The sequence below is a fragment of the Cricetulus griseus genome, chromosome 7 (assembly GCF_003668045.3).
Source record: "Cricetulus griseus strain 17A/GY chromosome 7, alternate assembly CriGri-PICRH-1.0, whole genome shotgun sequence".
NCBI classification, from domain to species: domain Eukaryota; kingdom Metazoa; phylum Chordata; class Mammalia; order Rodentia; family Cricetidae; genus Cricetulus; species Cricetulus griseus.
This window is the reverse complement of record NC_048600.1, coordinates 107,363,201-107,383,784: the sequence shown is the minus strand read 5'-3', so window position 1 is coordinate 107,383,784 and position 20,584 is coordinate 107,363,201. Positions and strand designations below refer to the sequence as shown.

Sequence of the window (20,584 nt, the reverse complement as noted above, 5' to 3'; positions counted from 1 at the left end):
TGCTTCTCTTTCCTTGCATGAGAACAAGAGAGCAGTCTGGGCAAGGGGAGAGCATGTGTAAGGGGGGGGGTGTCTCTTTAATCACCATGGCAACAAATCGACACCACCTGGTGACACATTCTCCTGTTGTTATGGCAACAGAAGAACATCACAGTGACATACTGCCATGTTTCCAAGGAAACAAGCCCCACCCTGAGAAGGGTGAAAGACCCTCTTAGATATTCCCCTATTTAAATCATTCTAGATTTTCCTGTCCCTTTATACTTATCTACAGAGAAGGGGAAGGTGGAGTGCAAGGCATGTTACCTGGGGGCAGGCTGGGTTGCCAAGGGGCCTACAGAAGGGAGTTTTGGTTAGGAGCCTGATGTGGGGTTGTCTGGGGGCATATTCTGACTGTCAGAGGCCCCAGTCTGGGCCTGTCAAAAGTAGAAACAGAAGAGAGGGGGCATCTCCTCTGTGGGGTCAACTTGGTTACTCCTCACATCACTGTAACCGATTTGTCAGAGCTGAGGGAAACATTGGGAAAGCATGAATGGGGAGGCACATCTGGCTTCTAGATTGGCAGATGACTGATTGGTACATTAGTCCATCCATTCATTCACTCATCCATTCATTCTTCCTCTGCACTGATCATCTGCTATGAACCACATATTACACTGGGCTCTGTAGTGTGGCTCCTTTTAAGAATGTAGCAGAGAATCCCTGCCTGCCAGGAGCCTATAGCCAGCAAAAGAGAGCCAAGCACATGGATGACTTAACTCGGTGGAGTCACTACTATTAGATGTCCAGATAAATATCCCGGAGCCCTTCTCCCTCACCATTGTTCTCACGGGCCCCTCCTAGGTGCTGCTTCTCCTGCAGAGAGGAGTGGGCTAGCTTGGAGAGCACTGACCAGTTATTAAGGGTAATTGTGTCCTTTCCCTTCCAAGTGGTGGCTTCCTCCCTGTCTCCCTCTTTTCCAGAGTGACCCCTGGCTGACCCCCATCTGGAGAGAGATCCCTTGGCTACACTCAGGGAAACAGCCCCACAAAAACACTTTCATTTCCCCCCTCTCACCTACTTCTCTGCTTCAAACCTAGGATTTTATTTTGTTTTCTTACTCTCACTTTTTAAAGGGAAGACTGAAATGTCTTAGGACTTCTAGGGTGCTAGGCACAGGTGGTGACACCGATGTGTACCCAAGAGAAAAGAGCCTGCTGACAGGAATGGGGAGGGCTTCAAGGTGGTAGAGGGAGAAGCCAAGTGTTGGAGACTCAGCAGAGTGGTGGAGGCCATCTGGGAGGATGGTTTTGGGGTCTCTGAATCTTCTTGATCATCTCGTCATGCCTGGTGGAAGCCTTCTCATTCCAGAAGCAGGGCTAAGACAGGAAGGGTTCATGGGCTCAGGGCCCTGAGTGGACTGGCAGAGCAGGCAGCAGGTTGCCGCAAGCCCTTCCTCTTTCCTTCCTAGACTCTGCTTGTCTCTGGTTTCTTTGCTCTTTCTGCCTCACCCCTATTTTTCCATGAGGAAGCTAGGTTGTCTTGTTCTTCTGTGGGGCCCAGGGCCTGGAACCTTCTTTATCTGGAGATCATCTTGCAGATCCTCATGCCAATGGGCTGAAGGTAAACCAAACCTCTCAATGCAGAGTTCCCTCTGCCCCTAGCTGCTTGGGTCTGGGTTAGAAAGTATAAGTGGTGAGGCATAGTAGCCTGGCCACATGTATGGTGCTACTGCCCACTCCATACAGCTGAGGCTTGTACCAAGGGCTGCGTCTGGCATGGGCCTTCATTCCAAAAGGCAGGAGTGTGACTAAAGGCTGAGGACTTGGAGAAGCCAGGGAGCTGGTGGTTGGAGAGAGAGCCTTGGGTTCCTGTGAAGTGGCAAGGGGCACAGGGCTTCAGATGTGGGCTTTCCTTCTGGTACCAGGGCTGTCCTGAGTCCCTGCCTGCCTGAGTAGTTGTAGTGCAGGGAAGATAATGGAGTAGACCATGAGCTTGGAAGCCTCAATCTCATCTTGGCTTCTTGAGCAACTTTGGCATATGACTTGGCTTCAGCTCTCTGGGTCTTGCTGTCCTTGGGTTGTGGGGAATAAAATGATCCACCCTGGATGCTTCATGGGGCTGTTGTGAGCAGCAATCGTGGCATTGTGTGAAAGTGCGTGGTAAACTGTAAGGCAGGCTTAATCCGACTGTAGGTTTGTGTAACACATTCGCATACATTATCTCACTTGCTTCTCACATCTACCCAGGGCGGTGGGGAGAGGAGGCTCAGATTCACAGCAAACTCACGGAGCCTGGCATTTCCACAAGCACAATCAATTCTATTCCCTACATGGCTTGTGCAAATAGTCAGGGTATTTATGGCTTCCTCTACCTTACAAATGAAGGAGATGGGGCCGGAGAGATGAAATGACCATGGTAGGCCTGGTTCCTTCCATCTCACCTCCTCGTTGGAAGGTTAGTTGACAGGTAGCGAGTGTTAGGTGTGGCATAGGAGGCACCTTCAACTCACTCTGGATACCTGTTTCCTTGACACCTGATACCTGGTTCGAGCGCATCAGCATGTTAGTCATTCTGCTCAACTGTGTGACTCTGGGTATGTTCAGGCCGTGCGAGGACATTGCCTGTGACTCTCAGCGCTGCCGGATCTTGCAGGTGAGTGTGTGTGTGTGTGTGTGTGTGTGTGTGTGTGTGTGTGTGTGTGTGTTTCTGTCTGTCTGTGTTAGAGGAAGGGGTGAGTGGTTGTTGGATTTTAAAGTCCTGAATTCTGTTCTGTCAGAAGCCCCGATCAATCCAGCTGGTGGGCATTGAGCAAGGTGGCTGTGTGCCCCATTCGCCTCACTTTTAGCAGCCTCTCCTCTCCACTTTAGGCCTTTGATGACTTCATCTTTGCCTTCTTTGCTGTGGAAATGGTGGTGAAGATGGTGGCCTTGGGCATCTTTGGAAAGAAATGTTACCTGGGAGACACTTGGAACCGGCTTGACTTTTTCATCGTCATTGCTGGGTGAGGGCTTGGGTTAGTGCGGGAGAGCATTGGGCAGGTCTCCTGCCCGTCTGGCCGTCCACTCTGCCAAGGCTGCCTGCTTGCAGTGCTCTGGTATGTCCTCTGAACCCCACAGTGTTCCTTTTGGGCCTGCTCCCCTCTGAGGAGACTGTCACTGCTTGGGGGTGTCCATGCCCCCTAGACAGAGAGTTCATCTTCAGCTTCCCTTGGTGGAGGAGAGGGAAGAGTCCTAGGTCATCCTGCCACCTCACAGCAGGATTCTTTACTGGCCTCTTTCACGTGGAGTTGGCCTCAAACTCAAAGGGCCTCCTTCCCGGCCCCTCCCCACAGGATGCTGGAGTATTCGCTGGACCTGCAGAACGTCAGCTTCTCCGCAGTCAGGACAGTCCGTGTGCTGAGACCGCTCAGGGCCATTAACCGGGTGCCCAGTGAGTGACCCCCTTAGCCCTCACCCCTGGACAGAGGGCCCTCAGAGGAAATGTGGTACATGCATCATAATCTGACCATAGGTGGAAATGGGCACTACTAGTAAGGACCCTGTCAGAGCCTCTCACCCTGGTGGTATCACTAGGAAAGCTATCTGGGAAAACCTCCACCCCCCTTATTTCAGCCAGGCTATGGGTCAGAATCTTAGAAACACCTCAGATGACCCCCTTTCTAGGAGAATAAGGGTGGGTGGGGACCAGTGGAGAGACCATCAGACCAGCAAGAGGGGACACAAATTGTTAATGGTTCTTTGGTCTTCACTGGTGCAGCCATACTGGCACTAAACACCGCTTCTCTCAAGACAAGGCCACTCCACGCCTTATCCTCCGGCTGTGGTTGCATCTCTCCCCCCCCCCCTTCTCCACCCCTTTCCAACTCTTGCAGTGACTGCTGAGACCATTATCTAAATTAAACCGCATTGGTTTCTGGAGCCAGCAAAGGTTTGGCAGCTCCAACTCCCCTGACATTCTGCCCCTCCCCCTTTGCAGGCCCCCTTTGCAATTCCTCAACCTACACAAGCTGTGGATGGTCCCCACCGGGGCCTCAGGAGGGGGTGCTGTGCCGCTGTGTGTGTGTGTGTGTGTGTGTGTGTGTGAGAGAGAGAGAGAGAGAGAGAGAGAGAGAGAGAGAGAGAGAGAGAGATTCAGCTACCTCTGGGAGGGCAGAGCTGCTGAGTGGGGTGGGGTGGGGTGGATGGGGTGGCGAGGGCATGGTTGATGTTAACGGAGATCCAGGAGAGGGGCGTGGCTGGCCTCTTCGCCCAGGTGACAGCTGCTAGATTGATAGACCTGAGACTAACCACTGCTGTAATTCCCTTAATGTAAGCCCTGAGGAATTGATCTCAGTTGGATCTCAGAGGAACTGAAGGAGGATGGGAGGAACTGAGGGGGACAAGGACTGGCTGGCTGGTCTGGTCAGGGTAGGGTGGCTGTAGTCACCAAGAAGATTAATCAGTTACTGAGTTATTGTTTAGAACCCTAAACTCAGAGGGAGCAGGGCCCACACAGGGCACTTTGGTTCATCAGTTTGACAAGGGCTTAGGAGGTCTGGGTCTCCTAAAGGCTAGTTCAAGTATTTGGGCTATTGAGGCCTTGAACTGGAGTGAGGAAGGGGAATGGATCCCTAATGGGGCTTCTATTTGGGGGTGGAGATGCAGTGGCTTTGCCCATGGAGGGAGCATTAACTGCTATGCTCCCAAGAAGACAGAGTTGTATGTATCTCTCCAGACCTTGATTTCAAGATCTAGACCCAGCAGGGAACAGAGATGCAGGGCTGGGGGGGGGGGGCTGGGCTCAGAAACCTGGTAAAGTGCTGGTCATCTTAGCTGCCTTCCTCCAGGAGGTTTGTCTCAGTTTCCCCAGTGGCCCCCTGGGGCCATCATTTAGGAAGGTCAGGTGACTGTGTCTGGTGAGAGAAGGAAGTGGGAGGTGTGTGTGGTGTGTGTGTGTGTGTGTGTGTGTGTGTGTGTGTGTGTGTGTGTGTGTGCCTGTGCCTTGAGGAGCAGGATTTGGAAGCACAAAAACCTAAATTTAAGTCCTGGCACCTACATTTAGCAGCTCCCATCCTGGCATCTCACGTCACTTCTGTGAGCCGAGCCTCAGACTTCTCATCTGTAAATTGGGGGTGATATCATCAGCCCTGTGGTGACAATGGGAGAGTGAGGTGGGACTCAGAACCTGAGAGGGCTTTGGAAACCACAGTTACTCTGCGTAGGTGTTGGTACCAGGTGGACTGAGGGAACTTCAAGGGCTGCCTGGGGAGTTAGGTTTGTCTGCCAGTCCCCCCCACCCCACCTTAAATTGGTCCATCTAGTTTCCCCAGTGGGCCCTTGTGGGGAAGACTGCCAGGCCTGTGGCACTCTGCCTGGCTGGACCAGACTGGAACCCCCAGCATGGCTCTTCTGCCCCCACAGGCATGCGTATCCTCGTCACATTATTGCTGGACACGTTGCCTATGTTGGGCAATGTCCTGCTGCTCTGTTTCTTCGTCTTTTTCATCTTTGGCATCGTCGGTGTCCAGCTATGGGCAGGGCTGCTTCGGAACCGATGCTTCCTCCCTGAGAATTTCAGCCTGTGAGTGGTGGACCCGGTGGGTGATGGACTGGGGGGCTGTGGACCTCTCTTAGTCCCTGGCTTTCTGTTGCCATGGATATAAACCTTCTCACACCCGACTTGCATTTGGCTCTCAAACCTAGCTACACATTGGAATAACCTGGGACATTGTAAATGCCTGATACCGTGGTATGCCTTTCAGAGACTCCCATTGTACTGACCTTCAGTGCAACTTGGATCTAGGCATTTAAAAAGCCCTTCAGAAGGCAGGCACAGTGGTGTACATCTTCAATCTCAGAACTCTGGAGAAAGGGTAGGGTGAATCTGAGTTTCAGGCTGGCTTAGTCTACATAGTGAGTTCCAGGCCAGTCAGAGGAGATGCTTAGTGAGACTGTGACTCCAGAGAAAGAAGGAAATGGGTGTGGGAGGCGGGGAGGGGGAGAGACTCCTTGAGGGCTAGGGATGTAGCTCAGTTGGTAGAGTGTTTGCCTAGTATACTCAAAGCCCAGAGTTGAATCCCCAGCACCCCATAAACTGAGTGTTGTAATGCTCAACTGTGATCCCAGCACTCAGGAGGCAGAGACAGGAGGATCAGAAATTCATAATCACGTGGCTATATGGAGTTTGAAGCCAGCCTGGAATACATGGAAAAGGATGGCAAAGAGATGGGGGTGGGGTAGAGAAAACTCTTCCATGGTTTCGACTTGCAACCAAGTCAGGAAACTACTGCCCTATTGTAGACCTCTGGACTCTGGAGTTCCCTACCAAGTTCTCACGTTCCTCAGTACTCCCATCCCTGTCCACAAAACCCTGTTCTGTCCAATCTCCTCTTCCCCTTTAGGTCTGGCTTATTCTCTCTGTTCCTCGGTGTATACACACCAGCCTTTTCTTCCTTGGCTTCTCTGTGGAAAACCTACTCTCCAATCCCCTCTCTCTCTCTCTCTCTCTCTCTCTCCCTGCAGCCCCCTGAGCGTGGACCTGGAGCCTTACTATCAGACAGAGAATGAAGATGAGAGTCCCTTCATCTGCTCCCAGCCTAGGGAGAACGGCATGCGGTCCTGTAGGAGCGTGCCCACACTGCGTGGGGAAGGTGGTGGTGGCCCACCCTGTGGTCTGGACTACGAGGCCTATAACAGTTCCAGCAATACCACCTGTGTCAACTGGAACCAATACTACACCAACTGCTCTGCAGGCGAGCACAATCCCTTCAAAGGCGCCATCAACTTTGACAACATCGGCTATGCCTGGATCGCCATCTTCCAGGTGGGGCCACGTGGGCCCTGGGGTGTTTCCCAGAACAGTCCCAGGACACAGCATAGACTGGGAGCGCTTATCCTCTGGGTTAGGGTGGTGGCCAGGGCCTTGGTGGAGGAGGCTGAAGGAGGCTATCGTGGCCCCAGCCAGAGTCAGCTGTCCCTCTTGCCTCCTCAGGTCATCACACTGGAGGGCTGGGTCGACATAATGTACTTTGTGATGGATGCTCATTCCTTCTACAACTTCATCTACTTCATTCTCCTCATCATCGTGAGTGACTCCTTCAGCCCTCATGGGAATGGGAGGTAATGGGGATGCAGATGGAGCAGTGAACAGAGGGCAAGTCCTTAGCTCTCAGGTCCTATGAAGGTGATGGCATTTGTCATGCCGTGGGAAGGATACGGGGTGGGCCAGGAGAAGCCCAAGACTCTACCACTTACTACTGTTAGGACCTTTGCAAGTCATCTTCTTTGAGGCCCTAGCCCCACTATAGGCTTCTGATTCTTCACCCATAAAATAGAGGGTTCTCAACCCACAGTGTGTCATCACCTTCCCTAGGGGTGCCCAGAAATGGCCAAGTGTGGTTCTGACTTCATGAGCTCTAGGGGAGCCCTGCCAGCATTCTGTTGGAAAAGAGAAAGATGTTAAGCATCCTGAAATGCTTGCAAGCAGAGAACCGTACATCCAGAATTCCAATCAGCATTGAGAAATACTTGTGAGATCTCTTATTCCTTCCAGCTCTGAAATTCCAAGGCTTTCTGAAAGCAGAAGACAGACCAAAGCATCATTTAATCATTTTAATCACTACCAGTCATAGTAGATGCTTTCATGGCTACCACTTACAGCTGATATTTATTGAGCACTTACGGTGTGCCAGCCATTGCACCCTGAGGGTTGGGCATTTCATCCTCCCCATGATCTCATTGCCACCTTTGTGTTTCCAAGCAAGGAAAATGACTTTCCTTCATTTATCTTCCCCCACCATGTGCCTTACCTAAGCTGCAGATCAGTCTTGCCGGGGAGGTCTGTCAACAACAATGTTGCTGTTCTTCCTTATATGCCGCTGTGATGTGGCCAGAGCTCCAAGGCATTGGCCACTGGTCCAAGATCATGTAGGAAGTCGGGACTAGAGCTGAGACGTCAGCTCCAGGTTACCAGCTCCAAATCCAGCCCTTTCGTTTTCCCATGTCACCAAGAGGACAATGCAGAGCCAGGTGGAGGGTCAGATACTGACAGAAGGAGATTAAGAATGACATTAAAGCTAGGCGTTGGTGGCACACACCTTTAATCCCAGCACTTGTGAGGCAGAGGCTGGTGGATCTCTGTGAGTTCGAGGCCAGCCTGGTCTACAGAGTGAGTTCCAGGACAGCTAGGGCTACACGGAGAGAACCTGTCTCGAAACACCTAAAAAAAAAAAAAAAAAAAAAAAGAGATTAAGCTCACTCAGCACAAGTTTAGGAGAGATGGAGACAGAATGAAGCTCTGGGAAAGGTTATGTTCCCTAGGTTACCATAACTTTCCCAGGTGTGAAAGAATGGCCAAGCTTGGAGCAAAGCTTGGCTGGGGACCTTTACCATCCCTGACCATTACCACAGTGGTGAAGCAGGTACTTCAGGGTAGCGGCTCATCTGATAATTGTTGCTGTCCTCAGGCTTGCTTAGGTGGGGGAGGGGTAGACAGGGACATCAGGGGCCTAGTTTCCACTCTCCCACACACCTCCTGAAAATTCTTCCCAAACAGCTCTCTGGAATCACACTAGTGAAGTTAATTATCATAATTACTAGGACATGAGGTAGAGAAAAAAAAATGTCCGCTTTGTCACCATAAATATTTATTTCCATCATTCAGGCTTGTTGTCTAAGCAATAGGTTACTCAGGGTCCTGGGGAAACTGAGGCATGGAGATGGGGGCTGGGGAAGGATGGGCAAGTCAGAATGATGGCTTTGTTAGTCTGTAGGGCCCCCTTTTCAGCTGGGGATAGTGAAGTCCCATGGCTGAGTTGCCCCCAACGTCATTCAGCTAGACTTGAAACAAGTGGGAGAGTTATAAGTAAATCTCCAAGTTGAAGGTTTTCTGTTGCCAGTATTTCATGAACTGCTACAGCATTCTCTCCCACTAGAAACTGGGGAGACAGATGCCTTAGACTCTCCATGCATATGCACTTAAAGGCTGGGATTTGGGCGGTATCTCCACAGTATGCTGTCACCAGCAGTAGCAACACCCTGAACTTGCATGGGGCTGGGTTTCAGTTCTGCTTAACTTGGTCTGTATCAGCTGAATGATCTTGGGCTAATTTCTTGACCAATCTGCACTTCAGCTTCTTCAGTGCTCTGATGGAAAGTACAAAAGTGCCTGCTCCCAAATTATCATGACAATAAAATGGGGTGGCACCTGGCCAATTGCAAACCCCATGTCTGGCCCACAACGAATTCATTGATTGTGGCAGCTGGCATCAAGATTCGCTTTTCTTCAGGACATCTCCTCTTTCTGTCCCCACCCCTGCAGGTGGGCTCCTTCTTCATGATCAACCTGTGCCTGGTGGTGATTGCCACACAGTTCTCTGAGACCAAACAGCGGGAGAGTCAGCTGATGCGGGAGCAGCGTGTGCGATTCCTGTCCAACGCCAGCACCCTGGCAAGCTTCTCCGAGCCAGGCAGCTGCTATGAGGAGCTGCTCAAGTACCTGGTGTACATCCTCCGCAAATCAGTCCGCAGGCTGGCCCAGGTCTCTAGGGCTGCAGGTGTGCGGGCTGGGTTGCTTAGCAGCCCGGTGGCCCATGGTGGTCAGGAGTCCCAGCCCAGTGGCAGCTGCTCTCGCTCACACCGTCGTCTGTCTGTCCACCACCTCGTGCACCACCATCACCACCATCATCACCACTACCACCTGGGTAATGGGACGCTCAGAGTTCCCCGGGCCAGCCCAGAGATCCAGGACAGGGATACCAATGGGTCTCGTCGGCTCATGCTGCCACCACCCTCTACACCCACTCCCTCGGGGGGCCCTCCGAGGGGTGCAGAGTCTGTACACAGCTTCTACCATGCTGACTGCCACTTGGAGCCAGTCCGTTGCCAGGCACCCCCTCCCAGGTCCCCATCGGAGGCATCTAGCAGGACTGTGGGTAGTGGGAAGGTGTACCCCACTGTGCACACCAGCCCTCCACCAGAGATGCTGAAGGATAAGGCACTAATGGAGGTGGCCCCCAGTCCTGGGCCCCCCACCCTCACCAGCCTCAACATCCCACCTGGGCCCTTCAGCTCCATGCACAAGCTACTGGAGACACAGAGTACGGGTGAGAGCGTGAGTGGGTGTGCTGGGACCCCACAGTCGGAGGCTGGGTGGTAATCTAGAAGACTAGGGGTCTAGAGTGTGAGGATCCAGGGCCCGGAGCCTAGTTTCTCATGCTGCTTCTCGTAGCCCTGGCATCTTTTGAGCCCTAATTGTTTCATCTGTTCAAATGGGAACGGCAATTATTGCATATATTACTACAATGTAGGAGTAACGATAGTTGTCACACACGCATACCTATCGTGTGCTGCACTCCATGCCTTTGGCCCTAACATCCAACAACTGCTGCCTGATGGCGTGCCTGTCACATGCTTTGCAGGCAAGATCTGCTTGAGTCCTCTGGACAGGTTGGTAATAAGCTTGCATGCACCCTTGCTGTGTGCATAGAAAAAAAAAAAAAAAGGTGGCTAAGAGTGTTGGTGAGTGTGACCTCAAGACCATCTGACTCTGCAGCCCACTCTGTCCTTTGTCCCAAGGCTCAGCGGGGGAAATGGTGTGTGACTGTGGCAGTCTGGTGCCTCACAAGGTGACTGCTGTAAACAGAGAGACTTGGAGCAGGAGTGCTGAAAGCAGCCAGCCTGTGGGTGGAACATCGGTGACCTGGGGGATTGTGATGCTTGCCGCTTGTAGACTGGCTACCATGCAGACACAGCCTGGGACCTGTGTTTCAGGGAGGATGTGGTGACAGAAAGCAAGGGGATATGTGAGATGTCCCCTGGGAGTGTGTGTGTAGAAGTGTCACCACAGAGCACAGAGTGAAAGGCTAGCTCTCCCGCAGCCCTGCCATGGGTGTGGACCAGTCACGTCTCAAACACAGGCTTCCATTTCCCACTGGGAATGGGTGGGAGTGAAGCTATCACTACTGTGGGAGCTTACCAATGGCCTGTGGTATACAAATACATCCAGGAGGGGAACATAGCATTTTGTCTCTACCAGGGGTCAGACCTTGAGCCAAGGACCTCCTGGCACTTGCTTTACCTGAGTAGTCTTTGATGTGTCATTCATTTCTCATATTCTGTGAGCAAAACAATTTAAATTTAGATGGACAAGGGATGTCTTGAGACACATCCCTGTGTGTATTCAGAACACATCTGGTATACAATGTGTGCTTGTGGGCATTAAAGAAGCGGCGGGGGTGGGGGGTATTCCATGTGTGTATGTGTATGTGGGGGTACAAGTGTCAGGATTTACATGCATTTGGGTTTGGTGCTCCTTCCTGGTTCCTGCACATGCACATATGTGGGTCTGGTATATGAACATTGGATGGCATGAATGTGTTTGGGTACACGTGTGTGTGTGTGTGTGTGTGTGTGTGTGTGTGTGTGTGTTTGTGTGTATGTGTGTGTATTGTGGTGTACAGATTGCATGTGCTCACTATACATATGCACAGTATGTGCATGTAATGTGTTTTATGTGAGTCTGGTATGTGTGATGAGAAGTGCGCATGTGTGGGTGGGTCCCAAAGATCCCCTGGGAAATGCTACTCAGCACTGTGTGGGTACAGGCCTACCCTCTAGGGAGAGGAGATGGTCTGGGCTCCTGACAGAAAGCTCCTAAGACATAGCACATAGTTCCATAGGACATAGCTGCACAGGATCACAGAGGACATGGTGGCTACCTCTCTACCTCAATCCTAGGATCTTCAGAAGTGACCATCAATGGGGGTGCTATTGAAATTGGGTTATTTTGTTATTCAGGGACACCCCATTCACTAAGTGCCTAGCATACCCGTCAATGTAACCCCCAGTCTCCTTCCCACAGGCTCTACATCCTCCTAGGGCAGGCGAGCTCCTGGTGAGCATCTTGATCCTCTAACACCTACTCTTTTGTTCCAGGAGCCTGCCATAGCTCCTGCAAGATCTCCAGCCCTTGCTCCAAGGCAGACAGTGGAGCCTGTGGGCCAGATAGTTGCCCCTACTGTGCCCGGACTGGGGCAGGGGAGCCAGAGTCTGCTGACCATGAAATGCCTGACTCAGACAGTGAGGCTGTGTATGAGTTCACACAGGACGCTCAGCACAGTGACCTCCGGGACCCCCACAGCCGGCGGCAGCGCAGCCTGGGCCCAGATGCAGAGCCTAGTTCTGTGCTGGCTTTCTGGAGACTCATCTGTGACACATTCCGGAAGATCGTAGATAGCAAATACTTTGGCCGGGGAATCATGATCGCTATCCTGGTCAATACACTCAGCATGGGCATCGAGTACCACGAGCAGGTAAGGATGCAGCCCAGGCTGGCTCCAGATAATTGCTTCTTCCCTAGGGTGGATTTCTCTTTGTGTTGAAGTGTCTGGGAGAAGGGGTTGGAGAGAGGAAGTGATGGGTAGGGTCTCTAGAGGGTGAGCACAATGATTGCCACATGCTTTCTGAATTTGAAGGTTGCCCAGGTGGGAGCAGGTATGTTCTGTCTGAGAAGACATCTCAGAAGAGGGAAGCTTTATGTGCATGAGTAATGAGCATCACATATAGCAATAAGCCACCAGAAGAGACTTGGGTCTTTGGAGAAGGCAAGGCAGGCAGGAGATGTTTTATCTCAGTAAGTAGAGGGTGATTGACAGGCAAAAGGGCCATTCAGGTAGAAATGAAAAATTGGCTGTGTTGAGTGGCGATGCCTGAGAGAATATCAGGGTGCAGTCGCAAGGCAGTCTTGGCATGGCCTCAGGTCAGAGCCTTGTTGTGAACCAGGGTGGCTCTGGGCAGATAAGAGTGCCCAGAATGGCCAGGTGGCTAGAAATCTTGGAGTTTGAGGAGCTTCTCCAAGGAGCAGGGTGTTTAGTCAGGAGAAGAGGCTCAGCAGGGACGGTGAGCTGTCTTCAAATATTTGAAGGACTGTCATGTGGAAGAGGGAAGCTTGTTCTGTGGGTCAACGGCTGCCAGCTTCAGATCTGGGCTTAGAGGAGGAAGCTACCTCCACGCTGTGCAGATGGAAGGTGTGGCAGAGTGGAGGGACTGCACTGGCCTGGGCTGTCTCAAGAGGTTGGCCAGGAGTGATGCGTGTAGGTCCTTCCATGCTTTTCTCCCTTACACTGTTCATCTGGGTGCTCTTGCCAACCAGGGGCAGCAGTTGGGGGGCGAGGCTGGCCACCAGAGCCTCTCTTTTCCTGGTTTGGAAATGAGCATGTGGACCCCTCGTTCCAGATCCCCATGCCGAGACAGAGGCATTGAGAGCTTGTGACAGTCCAGCACAACATTGGAGGGGTGTCTCAACCAGTAGGGGTGTAGCTGGAGCGTATGAAGCCAGCAGAATGTTCACTCTTCAGAGGGTTCCAAAGCCCCCGTAGCCTCACCCCACTGACCTCTGACCTGGAAATGTCATGAGCATTTGGCTGTTACTTAAATTGCTCTGTCTGGCCAGGCACACCCGTCGTTTATCATATCTCATTGGCTCCATCCTCTCTTGTTTGAAGGACCCAATGTGGAGCAGCTATGGCATGCACTAACTGTTCTTCCCCTATGTCAGTGAGGTGTGTGTGTATGGGTGGAACCACACACCAGCTGCAGTGCCAGTGGGTGGGCATGCATGGCACTGGGTGGGCGTGTTGTGTCTGGGCTGCGTGGGGTGTGGGCATATATGCACAGGTTGGCTCTGCCAGCCTCCTGCAGAGAGGTACTCTACTCTGCCAGGTGGCTGGGGGAGAGCGGGGACAGAATTTTCTCCTTCTGTGACCCAAGAGATGACATCCCTAATCTCTACCACCATGGATCCCTTAGCCTGAACTGCTACTTTCTCTGTTTTACTTGGTGCCGGTTGTGCCAATCCCACTCTCCCAAGGGAGCCCATTTTTGGTGCCCTTCCCTCTCCCCTGGGGGAGGAGGTGGGTGCACCTAGCAGTCCCTGATGGGCCAGATGCTGTTGGTGGAGGCTTTGATTGCACTGGGAAGAAGCTGAGTCACACAGGCTGAAGGCAGATGAAGCTGCAGCAAGAGGACTTTCGGTTAGATGTCAAGAAGGATGCCCCTTTTGGAAAGGGAAGAAACTTCATTAGCTGAGGAGCTTCCAGCATCTCCTTACCCACGTTCCTGAGGAAAGAGGAGACAACCCTAGCTCCCCCTGAGCCCTCAGAAGCCCACATTTTGAGCTGGCAGCATCTGCTGTAGGGATAAGTTTGTCCTAGTACCTGGTTGCTGAGGGCCCCATGAGAGTGAGTGGGAGTCCCCAGCAGGCTGGGCGGATGACTGGTTGCTGCCTGGCAAGCTCAGAGGGTAGGGAGGGTGGCATAAAACCCCAGAAGCTGCCATGGTCCTGTGCTTGCAGGCACTGTGGCGTGAATGTCCCACCATCTGGGCCCCTGGGGGGGGTAAGGAGAGTGAGAATGTATGTAGGGCTGAGAGACAGTGATACAGGGGGGCTTAGAGGGGAGGCAGGAATGGGACAGATGCATCGAGGGAAAGATGGAGCTCCAGGGAGGAAGGGGACAGAAAAGACAGAGGCGGAGATGTGGAAGGAAAGACAGAGATTCAGGGCAAGAGACCGAGACAGACATAGATTTCGAGGGACAGAGGAAGACAGAAAGGACACTGAAGACAGAGACAGAGGTCCAGATGCAAAGGAGGACAGGGATGGGGCAGGGAGGGGGAGCTCAGGATTCAGATGGAGCTGACTGCAGGGGAAGTGGAGCTGATTGGAAGGAAGGTTCCGCAGATGCTGCTGCGGTGGCCCCAGGCTCCTGCTTTCCCTGCGGGGCTCTTAATGAAGTGATTGCATCCATCAAGTCTGGTATTGATCAGCTTGGGGAGCCCTGCAGAAGGAATTGCTGTGAGTGTAGCCCCAGCCCTCTGTCTCTCTCCAGGTGCTGTCACTGCCATCTACTTTGCTTGTTGTTCAGTTTTGTTGCTGAGGACAATGCCTGTCCCTTCCACCTACCTCTTGATGGGGAAACATCATTTTGTTATATCTCCCCAGACCCCTAAGGCTGGGACAATGTTCGCATCAACAGTCTTCTGATTCCCCTACCCCTTAACCACTTGTCAGCAGTATTGGTGTGCCCAGAAACAAATAGTGAGAGGGACAAGGATTCAGGACACTGAGAAGTCCCTGAGCAAGAAAAATGGCATAGTGTGACTATAGGATGAGAAAGGCATGAGTCCCACCAACAAGGGCCAGTGCAGGGAGTCCAGAAGGATGAATTACCCATCCATCCATTCCATTTTATTCCATCCACTCATCCACTCACCCACCCATGCATCCATCCATACATCCACCCACCCATCTATTCACCCATCCATCCACCCATCTATTCACCCATCCATCTATCCATCCATCCACCCACCCATCTATTCACCCATCTATCCATACATCCACTCACCCATCTATTCACCCATCCATCCATCCATCCATCCATCCATTTGCCCCTCCCAGACATCAATCTGTTCACCATTCCATCTATTCACTTATCCATCCATCCATCTATTCATCCACCTGCGCATCCATCCATTCCACACATGTACCCTATGTGTCAGAGTTGGGCTTATGCAGTGGTGCTGATAAATGTTTATCAAGTAGCTCTCAATAAAACAAAATAAACCAGGCCTGATGATGCTGGCCATCTTGGCTGCTCAAGAGGCTGAGGCAGGAAGATTGAAAGTTCAGTGCCAGCCTTCACAATTTACTGAGATTCCGTATATAAAAATTTAAATATTTGCTTATTTATTTTATGTATATATGTGCATTCTTGGGTGGATGTTTGTTTATCGTGTATGTGCGGGAGCTCATGGAGGTCAGAAGCGTCAGATCCCTTGGAACTGGAGTTATAGGAGATTTTGAACTGCTGTGAGGGTTTTGAGAACCAAACCTGTGTCTTTGCAAGAGCAGTAAGTGCTCTTAACAGCTGAATTGTTTCTCTAGTCTGCAAAAAAAAAAAAATTTAAGTATAGGAAGACTGAGAATATAGTTCCAGAGTAGAGTGCTTGCCTAGCATACCCTAGGCCCGAGTTTCAAACTCTAGTGCTACAGAAACAAACAATCCCAACCTAACTTGCTAGTTTCCATGGTGTAAACACTCCCACCATAGCCAAGTCCCTGGATGTGGAGTTGGAAAGGAGTGGACCCTGAGCTCAGTCTGAAGGGCAGGCAGGGTGCAGCCATCCAAGGGTGCAGCAAGGCGCCAGAGGTACCAGACACTAAAACCTAAATGTGGGCATTCAGAATGAGTGGGGCACTGGATATGGGCTGTGTGAACAAGTGACAAGAGATTAAATTGGGAAAAACTCTGGCCAGATCTTGAGAGGCTCAGGAAGGAGTTTGGCTTGTATTGATAGGTTCTTAGAGAAGATTTATAGCAGGTCATATGACCAGGTTTGTGTTTTATCAGAAGCTTTCTGGAAGCCATGAGGGAGTAAAGGGGAAGAGAGAGGTGTTGCTGCAGTGGTCAGTGCTCTATTTTTGTTCCTGGAGACAAAAAGGAGGGAGTTGGGGAGGGCCGACAGGTAGCCAATTCTTCAGGCTTAGCACCAGGTAGCCATTAGGAGAGCGGACAGCAAGGATGACCCCGAGCTTCCAGTGGGAAGCAGGGGCTTGAGATGATAGCTGGGAGCCAAGAAGTGGGTCTGTGCCCTGTGTCCCATCTGAGACCTCTCTGTGAGTTGGGGTCTTGGAGTCACAAGCTAATTGTCCCTTCTTGGTTCTGAATCCAGCAAAGGCAGGTAATAGCCACTTGTTTTAGAAGCAAGATGGCAGCATATAGGGCTAAAAGCACCAAAGAACAGAGAGAGTCTGGAGTGGTTGGCCTTTTAGGCCAAGGGAGGACAGGATAGGGACAATTCTGTTTGTCACCAGTGTCTGGACCCATCCTGTCACTGTAGATATATGTCCAGAGAAGGTTTCTATTTATAAGTGATTGCGGTTGGTTCACAGTAAGGGAAGTGAGGGTAAGACGGGGGTGAGGTCCACTGTGGCATAGCTGGACTGTTGAAGGGTTATCACAGACTCCTTTTTGGGTTCTGTTGAAAGCTGGGGACATTCTCTCTTCAGACACAGACATGCCACATAGATATTCCAAATGTGGCATTTGAGGGCAAGGCTTTATGGATGCCTTCTACCTCGGGCTGGCCTTTGGTTTCCAGATTGTAGACCAGGGGCTATGGGCCTAGCAAGACTTTGGGCAACAATTCTTTGATGGCTGACCTGGCCTCATGTTTTCAAGGGGTATTGGATAAGGGTAGTAAAAAGGGTACTGTTTGGAGCCATTAGGCTGTGTCATTTTAGGCATCCCCTGGCTCTAGACCTCGCCAGTTTCACTTGGGAGGCCCACTGGGAGAATTCTAGGATGCCAGAGTCTGTGTATGTCCTTGTTCCTTTTCAATGACAATTCACACCCAGGAGCTGGACTCCAGGGGACAAAGGAAAGGTGTTCACACCTCCACAACAGGTGAGGGAGGTAGTGTTAGACAGCGGCAGGATGAGGGGCCATCCAGCAGCCTAGCTTGAATGTACTGGGCTGGCATAGGGGCACACGGTGATGAATCCGAATCCGGGAGTGACAGGAATGTGAGAAGGGCTCCGAGGGAGCCTGAGCCGCCAGTAGGTACAGGCTTGGTGGGGGAGGGGCAAGGAAGCTGTTTCTATCACTCAGATGACAGGCCATGAGAGCCTCATGTCAAGAGGATGGTGAAAAGGGAACAGGAGTGGGCAGGGCTGCTGTCCTACTGGCAGGGTCTTTGGCCCTGGCACCTGACTGTCGGGATGGATGAAGGGCAAGCATGACTCCCAGATAACTCTGAGGTTCCACGACAGAATCCCCAGGCACAGTGGAGTGGGAAGAGGGGGAAGGAGCAGGTTCGAAGAGGAGGTGAAGGGTTTGTTTTGGACGTGTTGAGTCTGAGATGGCTGTGGGCCATGCTGAGAGGGATATCAGGCAGGCGCTGGCCTGGCCGTCTGGATGCGAAGTCAGGGACTTGGAGGGCATTTGTTTAGTGTCTTCTACACTCCAGTGACAGCTGGAGGGTGGGGAGTGAGGGCAACATCAAGGGGAGGGAGTGAGCCTAGAATGAACTCCATAGGAAAGGGGCTGATGGGAAAAGAGACCTGCTGGGCTGGAGAAGGGTCCCCTAGAGAGGCAGGAGATGGCTGCATAGGGCCAGGGAGGCTAGGTGCAGGGCATGAGGGGCCAGTCCTGGCTGGATGTTGCCAAGGCAATTACTACCAGAAGGACTGGAAAGATCATTGCGTGGGCGAGGGGTGGGGGTGAGACCTACGGGTGAGTGTGTAGAGAGCTTCTGTTTGGGGGGAAGAGCAGAAGAGCAGACATAGGAGGAAACAACAGGGACAACTGATAGAAGGGACCCTAGAGCAGGTGGAGGAGGGAGGAAGATGAGGGTGCAGGCTGGGTGTTGTGAAGGAACTGAGGGGTGGCCAAGTTTGGGACAGAGATGAAGATCTACAGGGGAACAGGTAACTGCAGATCAAGCAAATAACACAAGCCTGCGGCCGCCCAGCAGGCATGGACTGTTTGGTCAGCACACTCTTGTTCGTGGCTGACTACTCTACTCAGCAGTTCAGAATACAGCAGAGAGGCAAGAACACAGGGACTCACCTGAACTGGGGACCTTACTGGCAGGAGCCCTCTGAAGTCAATAGCATGAGATTGGCCTTCAATAGCCTACCAGGGCTCCAGGCCAGAGGTTGACCAGGAGGGTGAGAGGCAGGACAGACTTCCCTCCCTCCTCATTCCCGTCTTTCCTCCTTCCCTTCCTTTTTAACTTTTTTGTTGATCTCACTATGTAGCCCAGGCTGGCCTCAAACTTGTGGCAATACCCCTGCCTCAGCCTCCTGAGGCAGCTGCCCTGCAGAGCAGCAGCATCACAAGGTGGTGGCTGGCTCTCTGTATAACAAAAGAGGTTCCAGGATGTCTGAGTGCTGGTGTCACAAGTATGTATCAACGTGCTTGGCTGGTACAGTGCTGGGGGAACAAACTCAGGATCACATATGCTAGGCAAGACTGTGCATCCTTGCCCCCTTTTCTTTTCTTTCTTTCTTTTTTCTTTTTCTTTTTGTTGAAAGATGGGTTACCTTATAGCCTGGGCTGGCTTAGAACTCAAAATGTAGCTGTAGCTGAGGATGACCTTGAACTCTTCATCCCTCTTCCTCCTGAGTGCTGAGATTACAGGCAAGAGCCACCATGCCAGCCTCAAGGCTCCAGAATTTTAAGTGGCAGGGGCCTGGGTTAGCAGTCTTGAAGCTGAGCCAACTTTGGCAGGGCTATGCCTACCTGGCTTGTATTCATTTGAGAAACTTGTCATAGCTGGAGAGATGGTGGAGGAGATAAAGCTAGCTGCTGGCTTAGGAGGCACAGGGGAAAGCACAGTGAGTTGTGCAGAGATGTGATATCCAGGCTGAGAAGCCAGGGCCAAAGCCATAAGCTGTATGTGGCCTGAGAGATTGTTTGGAAATTCCTTGCCACCCTACTGCCCCCTGATTTCTCACACCTTCTGGAATACTTGTCTTCTCCTGACTCGGGCACCCTCATCCGTCCCTGCAGCCTGCTTAGACCCCAGCTCCTGGGAGCATGAGCTGAGAACAGCAAAAGCAGGATTGAGATTAGCTGAGGAGTCCAGATTGGTGAGCAGAAACTTTTAGGATTGGTGGAGCTGCTAGTTGCTGAGGAGATGGACTGGGCCAGGGGTGCAGACCGGAGAAACTTGACCCAGCCCCTTCTTAGCTCTGGTCTGGCCCCTCCTTCTGCCTCTCCCTGGAAGGGCGCATCACTGTCTATCAGAATGAGCTCTTAGGCTCCTGCTGGGACAGCTGCAGTAACTCCTAATTGGTCTTTATCTCCCCTCCAAGCCATCTGCATGCTGCCACCACTGTAGCCAGATTAATCTTCTTAATACACAGGCTTGCCTATCTCCTTCCTCCCTCCAGAAGCACCAATGGCAGTGTCATGGGCCAAAGCTTGAGTTGTGGCTGGAAGCCACTTTTCCTGTGGGCCTTGCAGCCTTCGCCTTTCCCACCTTTCCCACTCGATACATTTTGGATCCTGAGTATGACCCCACCCCCACCCAACCACACACATATTCCCTCCTCTGCGCTTTACGACTGCTGCACCCAGCTGGGGATATTTTCCACTGATACTCTTCCTGAGCGCCTCCACCTGGACTGGCCCACTGACTTAAGCTCCATGTTGCTCCTGACTTTTTCTCCCACCTAGCTGTCACTTGCAGATAGTCTGTCCTGGTGCACCTGAGGGCTGTGCATCCACAGGGCCACCTGAGCCTGGGCCGGAGCGGAGCATTGAGTCTTCCTGGGCTTGAACTCAGCTGCCCTGCAGAGCAGCAGCATCACAAGGTGGTGGCTGGCTCTCTGTATAACAAAAGAGGTTCCAGGATGTCTGAACTGCTAAGAGACTTTCTCAAGGTCACACGGGTAGAAAGGTTCAGAGTCGGCAGGCTTACTGTCTTTGGGTTCAGTCCCACCTTTGTATCAAGAATGTTCTGTCCACAGAGGGCACTTGAAAGTACAGTCAAGGGAGATGGTGTGGTAGCAAGCAGCTGACCAGGTTATACTTGCTACACAGTGATGTTCAGGGGAGCAC

General features: G+C 51.9%; 1 protein-coding gene across 10 annotated transcripts in view; it reads left to right on the top strand.

Moving 5' to 3' along the window:
• Cacna1g (calcium voltage-gated channel subunit alpha1 G) overlaps positions 1-20,584 on the top strand; it is a 65,150-nt gene that overhangs the window by 5,426 nt on the left and 39,140 nt on the right. For 8 of the 10 annotated variants that reach the window (XM_035447195.1, XM_035447197.1, XM_035447198.1 and 5 more), the window contains exons 2-9: positions 2,523-2,634; positions 2,850-2,983; positions 3,314-3,411; positions 5,382-5,541; positions 6,483-6,783; positions 6,952-7,044; positions 9,280-10,063; positions 11,895-12,271. In XM_035447195.1, the coding sequence (XP_035303086.1) occupies positions 2,523-2,634; positions 2,850-2,983; positions 3,314-3,411; positions 5,382-5,541; positions 6,483-6,783; positions 6,952-7,044; positions 9,280-10,063; positions 11,895-12,271 (2,059 nt within the window). The remainder of the gene's footprint in view (positions 1-2,522; positions 2,635-2,849; positions 2,984-3,313; positions 3,412-5,381; positions 5,542-6,482; positions 6,784-6,951; positions 7,045-9,279; positions 10,064-11,894; positions 12,272-20,584) is intronic. The other 2 variants (XM_035447196.1, XM_027424356.2) reach the window with 1 other exon arrangement.